Below are 12,316 nucleotides of genomic sequence, written 5' to 3' on the forward strand. Positions count from 1 at the left end.
GGGGTCTCGGGCACAGGAGCAGGAGGCTTTGAGGGGGCAGAAGCGGGGAAAATCCACCCTGAAAAGTCTTCTTCGGTGCTGAGGCTTCCTTTTCATTATTTTTTTTTAGAAGAACTGGAAATTCTGATCGGGGACAAGTCAGAGAAGCGCCTGTCCTGCAGTCCAGCTGGCGTCGGGGGTCCCTCCGACTCCGGGCAGATGCCGCTCCAGCCACTGCCTCTCTGTGAGCCTCCAACCCCTTGCTGCCCCCCTCCCCCAGCACAGGGAGCGGGTCGGGGGGTGGAGAGCACCCCAACCTTCCTCCAAGTGAATGGGGAGCGAAGGAGCGGCCCCATCCATCCTTTGGGGCAGGGAGGGGTGGGGAGCAGACGAGCCGGCCCAGCCACCATCTGGGGAAGTGGGAGAACAGGGAGTCAGGGAGAGCCCCCCTCCCCGTCTTCTTCCCTCCCACCCCTCCTGCCTCACCCAACGCCGGACACTCACCACGTTCTCCCCACTCCCTGCAGATGCCCAGAATGGACAGGGGGCTCTGCCTTCCCCTCTGCCGGCCCAGAGCCCCCCGGGATGTGGGATGAAGATGCTGGCAGCCTCCAGGCCGGAGCTGCTGCTTCTGGATGGCGACCTCAGCATGGATGTCGACGCCTTGAACCCCTCCATCACCGGGTTCGACCTCCAAGGTACCCCTTCCCCTCTGGATCAGGGTCCCCAAACCTGGCCAACATTGGCTGGAGAATTCTGGGAGTTGAAGTCCACCAGTCTTAAAGGGGCCAAGGTGGGAGACCCCGGTCTGCTGGCTGAGAATTCTGGGAGTTGAAGTCCACCAGTCTTCAAGTGGCCAAGGTGGGAGACCCTCCCGGTCTGCTGCCTGAGGAATTCTGGGAGTTGAAGTCCACCAGTCTTAAAGGGGCCAAGGTGGGAGACCCCCGGTCTGCTGGCTGGAGAATTCTGGGAGTTGAAGTCCACCAGTCTTAAAGGGGCCAAGGTGGGAGACCCCCCAGTCTGCTGCCTGAGGAATTCTGGGAGTTGAAGTCCACCAGTCTTCAAGTGGCCAAGGTGGGAGACCCTCCCGGTCTGCTGGCTAAGGAATTCTGGGAGTTGAAGTCCACCAGTCTTCAAGGGGCCAAGGTGGGAGACCCTCCCGGTCTGCTGGCTAAGGAATTCTGGGAGTTGAAGTCCACCACTCTTAAAGTGGCCAAGGTGGGAGACCCCCTGTCTGCTGGCTGAGGAATTCTGGGAGTTGAAGTCCACCAGTCTTCAAGTGGCCAAGGTGGGAGACCCCGGTCTGCTGCCTGAGGAATTCTGGGAGTTGAAGTCCACCAGTCTTCAAGGGGCCAAGGTGGGAGACCCTCCCGGTCTGCTGGCTAAGGAATTCTGGGAGTTGAAGTCCACCACTCTTAAAGTGGCCAAGGTGGGAGACCCCAGTCTGCTGGCTGAGGAATTCTGGGAGTTGAAGTCCACCAGTCTTCAAGTGGCCAAGGTGGGAGACCCTCCCGGTCTGCTGGCTAAGGAATTCTGGGAGTTGAAGTCCACCAGTCTTAAAGGGGCCAAGGTGGAAGCCCCCAGTCTGCTGGCTGAGGAATTCTGGGAGTTGAAGTCCACCACTCTTAAAGTGGCCAAGGTGGGAGACCACCCCGGTCTGCTGGCTGAGGAATTCTGGGAGTTGAAGTCCACCAGTCTTCAAGTGGCCAAGGTGGGAGACCCCCGGTCTGCTGCCTGAGGAATTCTGGGAGTTGAAGTCCACCAGTCTTGAAGTGGCCAAGGTGGGAGACCCCCGGTCTGCTGCCTGAGGAATTCTGGGAGTTGAAGTCCACCAGTCTTCAAGGGGCCAAGGTGGGAGACCCCCGGTCTGCTGCCTGAGGAATTCTGGGAGTTGAAGTCCACCAGTCTTGAAGTGCCCAAGGTGGGAGACCCCCGGTCTGCTGCCTGAGGAATTCTGGGAGTTGAAGTCCACCAGTCTTCAAGTGGCCAAGGTGGGAGACCCTCCCGGTCTGCTGGCTAAGGAATTCTGGGAGTTGAAGTCCACCAGTCTTCAAGGGGCCAAGGTGGGAGACCCTCCCGGTCTGCTGGCTAAGGAATTCTGGGAGTTGAAGTCCACCACTCTTAAAGTGGCCAAGGTGGGAGACCCCTGTCTGCTGGCTGAGGAATTCTGGGAGTTGAAGTCCACCAGTCTTCAAGTGGCCAAGGTGGGAGACCCCCTGTCTGCTGGCTGAGGAATTCTGGGAGTTGAAGTCCACCAGTCTTCAAGTGGCCAAGGTGGGAGACCCCCGGTCTGCTGCCTGAGGAATTCTGGGAGTTGAAGTCCACCAGTCTTCAAGGGGCCAAGGTGGGAGACCCTCCCGGTCTGCTGGCTAAGGAATTCTGGGAGTTGAAGTCCACCACTCTTAAAGTGGCCAAGGTGGGAGACCCCAGTCTGCTGGCTGAGGAATTCTGGGAGTTGAAGTCCACCAGTCTTCAAGTGGCCAAGGTAGGAGACTCTCCCGGTCTGCTGGCTAAGGAATTCTGGGAGTTGAAGTCCACCAGTCTTAAAGGGGCCAAGGTGGAAGCCCCCAGTCTGCTGGCTGAGGAATTCTGGGAGTTGAAGTCCACCACTCTTAAAGTGGCCAAGGTGGGAGACCCCCGGTCTGCTGGCTGAGGAATTCTGGGAGTTGAAGTCCACCAGTCTTAAAGTGGACAAGTTGGAGACCCCTGGTCTGGTTGGACCCCTTTTGGGGGAGCAGCTGAGAGAAAGGGGCAAGCAGAGACAGCCTTTCTCTCAGCCCCTCTCCGAAAATGGCTTTTGGAAGGAGGTGGGGTCATGTGCCATCCGGTCAGCCCTGGCAGGGGCAGCCATGGGGGACGGTGGCTCTTTTGACGGCTGGCATAGAGGCAGGTGGGCCCAGGCACGGTTTAGCTCTCTCGGCGGTGGGGGGGCATTCACAAATGCCCTTCAAGTCGAGGGCACTGCCAACTCTCCCCTTTCTCTCCATACAGGCAATCCTCGACTTATGACCACAATTCAGGCGTGGTTAAGAGGATATTATTGCCCCGTTTGGTCCCCGTTCCTGGCAGGGGCTTCTTAAACAAATCCCTGCCATCGTTCAGTTAGTCGTTAAGTGAATCTGGCTCCCCCGTCCCTTGACTTTGCTGGTCAAACAGTCGCAAAGGGGGTTCACGTGACACCCCCCCAGGACACTGCGACATAAATACAAGTCAGTGGCACGAGCAGCGGCCATAAGTTGTAATCTTGAACGGTCCCTAAATCATCCCCACCCTCTTTTAACGACCCCATAATCCCCTGCGGGGTGGAGTCTGGCCAATTGAATGGAGCAGAGCGTTTGAATGGCCGGATGCCCTTCCTGTCCCCAGGGCGGAGTTTTTTTTTCTCAGCAGATAATATTCTCCTTGTGCTGAGAGAGAGAAATAGCTGCTGCTACCCAGCATCGAACTCACAGCCTCCTGGTTGGGGGGGGGAGAGCTCCACCTCTAGGCCACCGCACTGCTCCCGTGAATGGTCACTAAATGAATGGTTATAAGTCGAGGATTACCTGTCCTGTATGCTCCTCCCCCCCTCCGCCCACTGACCCCTTTCTGGCTTTCCTTTGGGGGAGAGGAAAACGGTCCCCCACCTCTTGCGCCCCCGCCCACCCCACCTGGTCTCTTGTCATCCTCCCCGCAGGGACCCTCTGGGAGGCATTGAAGGATGACAGCCTGGCGACGGAGCCGCTGGGCCTCATTTCGGCCTCCCCGACCGCTGCCCAGCCGGACTTCCTGGCCCCCTGCCCAGCGGATGCCAACCACGGCGGCGACAAACTCCCCCAGCACCACAACCTACCGGATGTTCAACTGACCACGCTCTACTCCGCCTTCCTGGAACTGGACACGGGACCGGCCCCCACCTACCTGAACCCTTCGGGCTCCAAGCCCATCGCTCTGGTTTAGACCCCAAGCCAGACCGGGGGAGGCTCTGGCAGAGTTTGGCTTGAAAATCCCTTGGGCAAATCCACAGGAGGCCCCCCACCCCACAACCCCGAGATCCTCCAACGGTACCTAAGTGCCTCTTGAAATGCCATCCTGCACCTGCTCACGATGCCGGGGACCAAGGGATGACTCGCCACAAGCCGGGACGGTCAGAAAGCACGTTGGCCGAGAGTCCAGACGAAACCTGGGCATTTTACAGCCCTCCGGCCCTTTTGGCTCTGCCTGTCTGGCCACTGGGATTGCTTTCCATTTTGAAGACACGTGCTATTGCCCCCCCGCCCCCATTTATGTATGTGCAGGTATACATGCCTACACAGCCTTCCCAGCCCTCCACCAGAGTCCCAGGTTCTCGTGTGGCACCCTGGGCAAATGAATCGGCACCCCGTCTTCCAGACAAAGGATTGAGGCCACCAGGGACGACGTTTGCGAAACGAGGTTCAAAATTACGCTCCGAATGGCTTTCTGGACACATGCTCAAAACAGCCCAGGGAGGGAGGAAGGAGAGGCTGCCTTACCCAGGTGGTGCCAGGGCTGAAGAGGACCCAGCCCAACTCACTTGGCCAAGCCTAGCGCCGTAGCCTAGGAAAAGTGCCCCCCCCCAAAGGCAGACACCTCCCAGAGAGAAGACTGCGTGTTTGTCGCAAGCGATGTAAAATCTTCTTAACTGTACGGATAAGGAATGTAGCACTTTGGACCAAAGTCTTCCCCCTCGGGGCCATTTTAATCTTGCAAAGACAAAAGTAGGGTTTGATTTGAAGGGGGCCAAGAAAGGCGCAAAATCTTTGGGAAAAACCTTCGAATGAATTTTATTCATGTAAGTTGCATCTCCAACAAGATGTGTTTACACCAGAGGTGGCCAACTTGGGCCTCTTGAAGACCTGTGGACTTCAACTCCCAGAATTCCCCAGTCAGCGCATGCTGGCTGAGGGAATTCTGGGAGTTGAAGTCCGCAAGCCTTCCAAGTGTCCCAGGTTGGACACCCCCACACGCATCCGCTCCACACCTGAGTGATGCTTGATTAATGTACAGCAATTTCAGATTTTCGCCTTTAATGAAACCCTGCAAAGGCTTCACTCACCTCACGGCTTTTTTTCCCACTTCCCAGCACTCTGGATTTTGTCCAAAACTCCGCACAATAAATTCTCTTTATTTGCACCGTTTATTTGAAAGGGAAGGCTGCCCTCTAGTGGAGCTGCTGACTGGTGAGGCTGGGAATGTCAGTGTGTGGTTGTTCCTTTGGCGCCACCTAATGGCAGCTGGGTAAATGAGGCCAAGTTAGACTAGAATAATAGAGTTGGAAGGTACCTTAGAGGTCTTCTAGTCCAACCCCCTGGTCAAGCAGGAGACCCTACACACCATTCCAGACGAATGGCTGCTCAATCGCTTCTAAAAAGCCTCCGGTGATGGAGGCCCCTCCCCCCCAAGCCTCTGGAGGGAAGAGGAGGAGGAAGAGGAGGAGGAGGAGGAGGAGGAGGAAAGAAAATGAAAAAGGAAGGAAAGAGAGAGAGAAAGAAAGAAACTGGAAGTTAGGAAGGAAGAAAAAGAGATGGCCAAGAAAGAAAGAGAAAGAAAGAAACAGAAAGACAAGAAGGAAGGAGAAAGAAAGGAATGAAAGAAAGGAAGTGGAAGGAAGTTAGGAAGAGAGGAAGAAAAAGACAAAAGAAAGAAAAAGAAAAGAAAAAGTGGAAGTTAGGAAGAAAAAGAGAACAAAGAAAAGAAGGAAGGAAGGAAGGAAAAGAAAAGAAAGAAAAAGAAAAAGTGGAAGGAAGTTAGGAAGAAAAAGACAAAAGAAAGAAAAAGAAAAGAAAAAGTGGAAGTTAGGAAGAAAAAGAGAACGAAGAAAAAGAAGGAAGGAAGGAAAAGAAAAGAAAGAAAAAGAAAAAAGAAAGTAGAAGGAAGTTAGGAAGGAAGGAAGGAAGGAAGGAAGGAAGGAAGGAGGGAAGGAAGGAAGGAAGGAAGAAAAAAAAGAAAGAGAAATGCTATTTGCTCTGAAATTCTTTCAGCTCCTCAAGACTGGGTGCATCCAGGGGGGCCTCGTGGCCCAAGCAAAGGTGCCCCACTCCAGACCCATAAGCCACAGCCAAGACAGAGGTGGTGGTCAGTGGCAGAGAACAGCTGATGGGGGGACACTCTGGGGGGCACCCACCCATTTCCTTCTATAAAACCAACTCCAAGCACAGGGTGCCTGCTTGACATGCTTTAAATATATATATATTTTCATCTTTTCTGTAAGAAAATGGTCCTCGCCCAAGGAAAACACGTCTCTTTTTTCGTTCCTGAGAGAGGAAATAGGATCCATGTATTATCCCGGTTGTGCTTTTAAATAACTAGACAAGAGGGGCAGGCTTTGAATCAGGGGTTTTTTGGGGGGGGCGTCCCAGGCTGGGATAGGGGCTCCCATACAGATGGCAACCTACAATGGCTTTTAAACGTTTTTTTTCTGGCCACGGAAGCCCTGATCAAGAGGCCAAAAAAAACATCCCAGGAAGTTGTAGTTTTGAGAAAGAAAATCTTTTTTAAAAAATTAAATAATTGTAAAGTAATTTTTATTTTAATTTAGGATCATCTGCTGCTAAAGTTCCAAGAATCTTCCACCTTGACTGTTTTAAGACTTGTGGACTTCAACTCCCAGAATTCCTGAGGTTAACATGACCGGAGGAGGAGGAGGAATTTTGGGAGTTGAAGTCCACAAGTCTTCCAAGCGGTCAAGTTTGGAGACCCCTGTGCTAAACGATGGCGCTGCGGGGAGATTTGGTGGGTGCTTGTGCTGGAAATGCAGAGCAACGTGCTTTAAAACAGGGGGTCTTCAAACTTGGCAACTTTAAGACTTGTGGACTTCAACTCCCAGAATTCCTCCTCCACCAGTCACGGCAGCTCAGGAATTCTGGGAGTTGAAGTCCACAAGTCTTAAAGTTGCCAAGTTTGAAGACCGTTGCTTTAAAAGTAGTGCTTTTAAACCGTGGGAACTTGAAGAGGTGTGGACTGCAACTCCCAGAATTCCCAGCCAGCATAGCTGGCTGGGGAATTCTGGGAGTTGCAGTCCACACCTCTTCAAGTTCCCACGGTTTAAAAGCACTACGCTCTTTTTAGCCTGTTTCCTCCATGGTCTCTAGCCTCAAGGGTCTCTCCTTGGGGCCAGCCCCTTGGCAGATGCCCCCAATCACCCACCCTGGGACCCCCACGGGCACATCCGCTGTTTCTCACAGAGCTCTGTTTGCCGACTCCCAAGACAAAATCCGACGTTTTCAGTTCCTGTTTCCATGTCAAGATGCCCCAATTCGGCTAGCCAACACAACCAGGAGCAAAAAGGCCCAGCATCCACAGCCAAACAATGGAGAGTTTTGTCCCTGGCGGGCGGGCGGGCGGGCAGACAGCAAAATAAAACAGGGACAGTCTAGCAGGCCATAAAGGAGAATATTTATATAGCTCGGGTGAATTGAGGAGCCCTTGGTGCCCTCCCGCCTCTCGCAGACGTTTCATGACCCAGCTAGGTAACATCATCAGCGCAAGTGGGACAAATGTGTGCCGCAGAGGGTTAAAAACGGACCGGAGGGTTGCTTTTCTTTTGTCTGTTTGAACTTCCAAGGCGATGCTTTGTTCATGCAGGTAGAAAGCTTTCCCCGTTTACTCAGAGGAGGAGGAGGGCAGCCAAGGTCGCTGTGCCCGCCTGGCCTCGGTGTCCCCCCCATAAGGAAGGTGGCTGCTCATCAACTTTAATCCTGATTTAATTATCCTCCCTGGCTGGATTATCTGGGCATCCAGCTGGCGAAGGCGGCTGCCTGCTTTGGGGGTGGTCCAAATGGAGCTGCCCGGTGGCCCAGAAACCCGCGGTGGCCCCCTGACCGGCAGGGCCGAGAGTGGGAGGGGGGGCCTGGGTCCTCCTAAATCCAGGGCATCGCAGTGCCCCTCTGCTTGGGGGGTGGGGGGTCTCCTCAGCTTCCCAGTGGAGGGTCCAGAGCTCAGCAACCAACACACAGCAATTCCCACCAAGTGCGTGTGGACGCACCCAAATCCAAGAAGAGATTGGACAGCCATTCTGAGCAGGGGCTGGACTAGAAGACCTCCGAGATCCCTTGCCACTCTTATTATTCTATATAAGCTTTGCTGGCTGAGGAATTCTGGGAGTTGAAGTCCCCCAGTCTTAAAGTGGCCGGGGGTGGGTGGGGGTGGGAAGGCCTCTGGGATAAGGTGAGGTCTTCCATCTCGCTCTCTTTCTCTGAGGGTTATTTTTAGGAAGCTGGCAAGCGAGGCTCTTGGGCCGGCTAGCTGGGAGCAGTGAGGCTGTGCCTGGCACCTGCCTGGGCGACCCACAACCGCAGGCAGCCCCGAGGCGGCTATTTTTAGTCCCCGCCGGAGCCTCTTAGCTGCCCGAGGGCAGGGAACGAAATGGGCCGGGCGTCAATTCCTCCCAGCTCAGCCTGGGATAAAGAACTGCGCTACCTGCTCCGTCATCTCCCCAGGATGCAAACGTTGCAGAAATAAACTGGGAGGGTTTTGTGTGTGTGTGTGTGGGGGGTTGCAAGCCTTCTTCCTTCCTTCCCTCCTTCTTTCTTCCCTCCTTCCTTCCTTCCTTCCTTCCTCCTTCCCATCCTCTTTCCTTCCCTCCTTCCCATCCTTCTTCCTCCTCCCTTCCCTTTCCTTCTTCTTTCCTTCCCTCCTTCCCATCCTTCCTTCCTTCCCTCCTTCCTTCTTTCCTTCCCATCCTTCCTTTCCTTCCCTTTCCTTCCCATCCTTTTCTTCCTTCCCTTTCTTCTTCTTTCCTTCCTTTCCTTCCTGCCTTTCCTTCCTTCCTTCCTCCATCCCATCCTTTCTTCCTTCCCTTTCCTTCCCATCCTTCCTTTCCTTCCCTCCTTCCCATTCTTTTCTTCCTTCTTTCCTTCCTTCCCATCCTCCCTTTCCTTCCCTTCCTTCCTTCTTCCCTTTTTTCCTCCCTTCTTCCTTTTTCCTTCCTTCCTAGAACTGATAATGTCGCCCAGTTGGGTAATGAGACATCTGCAAAAAAGCAGCCAAGCTCAGAGAGTCGGACCCCAGACTCTTCCTCCTCCTCCCACTCGTTTTTTCCTCTCCCCCCACCCAAAACCATTTCTGCCTATTTGCCTCGCCTGGGGGGGGGCAGAAGGAGGCCTCCCACGACTCCAGAGTGGCTGGCGGTGCACCAACTGATCCCAGAACTGGGCAGAATCAGGACGGGCCTGAGCAACAGCCAGGGAGGGGGGGGTTTTGGGGGGTGTTGATCTGCATCTACCAGGACCACCTGCAAGGTGTTTCCCCTGATGGGGGGGCTGGGGGGCGTCAGTGAGCAGTCAAAGGGCAGAATGAGCTGCAAGGAAAGGATTCCCTCGCGCGTCATTTTGCATGCTGTATTATTATTATTTTTGTGGGGGCACTCCAGATTTAATCCTATTCAGAATAAAACGTGGACATTTACGATGAAGTCTTGATTTGATACAGTTGGCCGAACTTTCAGAGCGAGGCCCCACCAAAAAGCCCCCCCCCCCACCCCTTATATCCTTACCTTTCCCGCCTCTGCTTTTAGGGCCAAAGCGCTCCAGCTCCCTCCCGGGCGGGGTGGGGGGGAACATGCCAGCTTTCAGAACTCAGTGGCGCCATTTTCTCTTCCCCCGACTTTTTATTTGCACGCCCTGCAGCACACACGGCTGCTGCCCAGGGGAGGGGGACGCTGACCCCACCTCCAAAGGTGGCACCTGAAGGTTGGACCTTCCGCAGAAACGCACCTGAAGGCTGCAACCGGCCCGGTTTCTAGTTTCAGAGACCTGCACCTCTCAGGTGACCCTGAGGACGCAGACAAAGACCTCGATGCAAATGACCGGCGGCCTGCAAGGAATATAAATCCTTCCCTTCCCCACCATCCAGTAGGAGCCGAAGAAGCTCCTTGGAGGAGAAGGGAAACGTCTTCAAGGAAAAGAACGGAAAGTCTTGCGGGGGGGGAAAGCCCCCTTGGGATGGTTTCAGAGGCGTTTTGCTGCCCATGCGGTGGGTAGCCAGGTCGGTGTTAAGAGTGGACCGACTCCTGCCACACCAACCTCTGGGGGCCCTTCCCCCAAAGGCTTTGCAAGAGGCGCCTGAAGGCCCCCAACCACCCAGGCAGAGACCTCGGAAGGTTGTCCGGAGGCCTGAAAATCAGTCAAGTTGCAGCGATTCAATCTCCAGGCCACCTTCAGACATTTTCATGTGATTTTGATTCAGAATCAGAATAGGGCTGGAAAGGAGCTCAGAGGCCATCTAGTCCAGCCCCCTGACCAGACAGGAGAACCTATAAGCACTTCGGACAAGGGGCTGTCCAGTTTCTTCTTAAAAGCCTCCAGGGATGGAGCCCCCACTATTTCGGAAGGCAAAAGCCCACTGGGAGTCGTTCTCAGGGTCAGAAAGTGTCTCCTGAATTCCAGGTTGCTTCTCACCTTGATTAGTTTCCATCTATTGCCCTCCCTCCCTCCCTTCCTTCCTTCCCCCTCCCTCCCATTCCCATCTCCTTCCTCCCTTCTCTTCCTTCTTTCTTTCTTTCCTTTTTTCTTTCTTTCCTTCCTTCCTTTCCTTCCTTCCTTCCTTCCCTTTCCCTTCCTTTCCTTTCCTTTCCTTTCCCTTCCCTTCATCAAAGAATCCCGGGTTGCCCCTTGGAGATCTTCTAGTCCAACCCCCTACTCCAAGCAGGAGGCTCTAAACCAGTGGTTGCCAACCAGTTGCCTGGAGACCCCTGGTGGTCCGCGAGAAAATTTTGGTGGTCCGCAGAGAAATATCCCCCCAAAAGCAATTGATCCAGGCTGCGCAGGAACACAAGGCTTGCGTTGCTTGCATTGCGGACAACACGAGGTAGGGAGGGGAGGGGGGAAAGGGCAGGGGGGGGAGAACTTGCCCCGCGCGCCTGGCCTGGCCACCGGGCTGCTTCTTTCCGCTTCTTTCTTCTTCTGCTTTTGGCTGCATGCAAGGAAAGCAGCCAAAGTCTGTCTTTCTCTCCCCCAAAGTCTGCCAGAAATGAGTCTTTGGGGCCCTGCAAGGCCTCCTGCCCCAAGAGGCTCCACTGGTGCAACGAGTCTCACAAAGACTCATTCCTGGTGGAGTTTGGGGGGGGGGGAGAGAAAGAAAGACTTCTGCTGCTTCTGCTGCTTTCCTTGCACGAAGCCAAATGTCTCTCCTCTCTCTCTCTCTCTCCCTCTGAGAACGGAGCTGGAGACAGGATCCTGCGATCCCAAATAAAGGACGATCGATCGGGAGGAAAACGGGGTGGCGGATTTTCCTGCAGACATTTTTGGGGGATTTTCCCAGGGTCTCTGGTCCGCGGGATTTAACATTTATGAGTTTGGTGACTCCTGAGGTCCCAAAGGTTCTGGAGACCCCTGCTCTAAACTGGCCACGCCCAATTCCTGCAACCATTCTTCATAGGTCTTGGTCATGGCCGTTTCCAAACCGGACTTAAGAATTCCAAATGACCCCACAACCAGCTGTAACTTTAAGTCGGATTCAGCATTCCCCCAAATATTGACAAGCCCCCCGCAAGAGGCTACCTGCATCCCACAGCCCTGAGCTTTGAGGAGGGGTGGGCTTCCTTTGCCCAACTGACGGTTTCTTAGTGACCCCCCCCCAAAGAAAGTGGCAGCTTCTCAGCTTGCGCCACACACGCCCCAAGGAGCCCCTCCCCCCTTCTGTCCCCCCCCCCGGGTTGCCCCTGCCTAAGAAGGAAGGCTCAGCTTTGACGGGTGATGCACACAGGCAGATTGTGCGGGATGTAACACAACCACACAATGTCTGATCATGGGGGTCTGCAGGGGGACGGAGAGAAAGTCACACCCTCGGATGGCACCCATCAAAGCTGGGCGTGGTTTTCACGCCTGTTGTGTTCGATTGCAGGGCGGGGGGCTGGGGGTGGGTGTGGACTTTTCGAATCACACCTGGGAAAACTTTCCAGAAGAGATCGGGCTGTCATTTGTCAGAAATGGAGTAGGGTCTCCACCTTGGGCGGGGGGGTTGGACTAGATGACCTCCAAGGTCCCTTCCAACTCTGAGGATCAAAATCAAATCACACGTCCGAACACAACCGACTCCCCAGAGGAACACAGCGGGTCACAAACGGAAGCCCCCACCCCAAAGCTGCCCCGCAAAGCAGTTCTTTCAGGAACCCCTCCCCCCGCCCCACTTTGGAAGACCCTTCCCCAAATGCAAAAGAAGAGAAGAGAAGAGGGGGGCTTAGGGAAAAGACGCCCCCTCCCCAGTCTCCGCCCCCCCAGGCATTAGGGGGAGCAGAGCCTGCTCTTTCCAAAGAGGGTTGCCCACCGAGCAATTTTTGGGGGGGGGGTCCCTAGAGGTTTGGGGGTACGAAAAGTCCAATGACAATTCTTGGAGAAAG

The 12,316-nt window shown here is 54.6% G+C and overlaps 1 protein-coding gene across 1 annotated transcript in view; it reads left to right on the forward strand.

Moving 5' to 3' along the window:
- Positions 1-5,060, forward strand: part of FOXN1 (forkhead box N1) — a 28,097-nt gene extending 23,037 nt beyond the window's left edge. The window contains exons 7-10 of the mRNA XM_087924078.1: positions 110-223; positions 507-677; positions 3,656-4,837; positions 4,885-5,060. Coding sequence (XP_087780204.1) covers positions 110-223; positions 507-677; positions 3,656-3,918 — 548 coding nt within the window. The 3' untranslated portion in view covers positions 3,919-4,837; positions 4,885-5,060. The remainder of the gene's footprint in view (positions 1-109; positions 224-506; positions 678-3,655; positions 4,838-4,884) is intronic.
- Positions 5,061-12,316: the final 7,256 nt, after the last annotated feature.

The sequence above is a fragment of the Pseudonaja textilis genome, chromosome 1, assembly GCF_049901715.1.
Source record: "Pseudonaja textilis isolate UNSWEBS1 chromosome 1, rPseTex1.2, whole genome shotgun sequence".
Taxonomy (NCBI): Eukaryota; Metazoa; Chordata; class Lepidosauria; order Squamata; family Elapidae; genus Pseudonaja; species Pseudonaja textilis.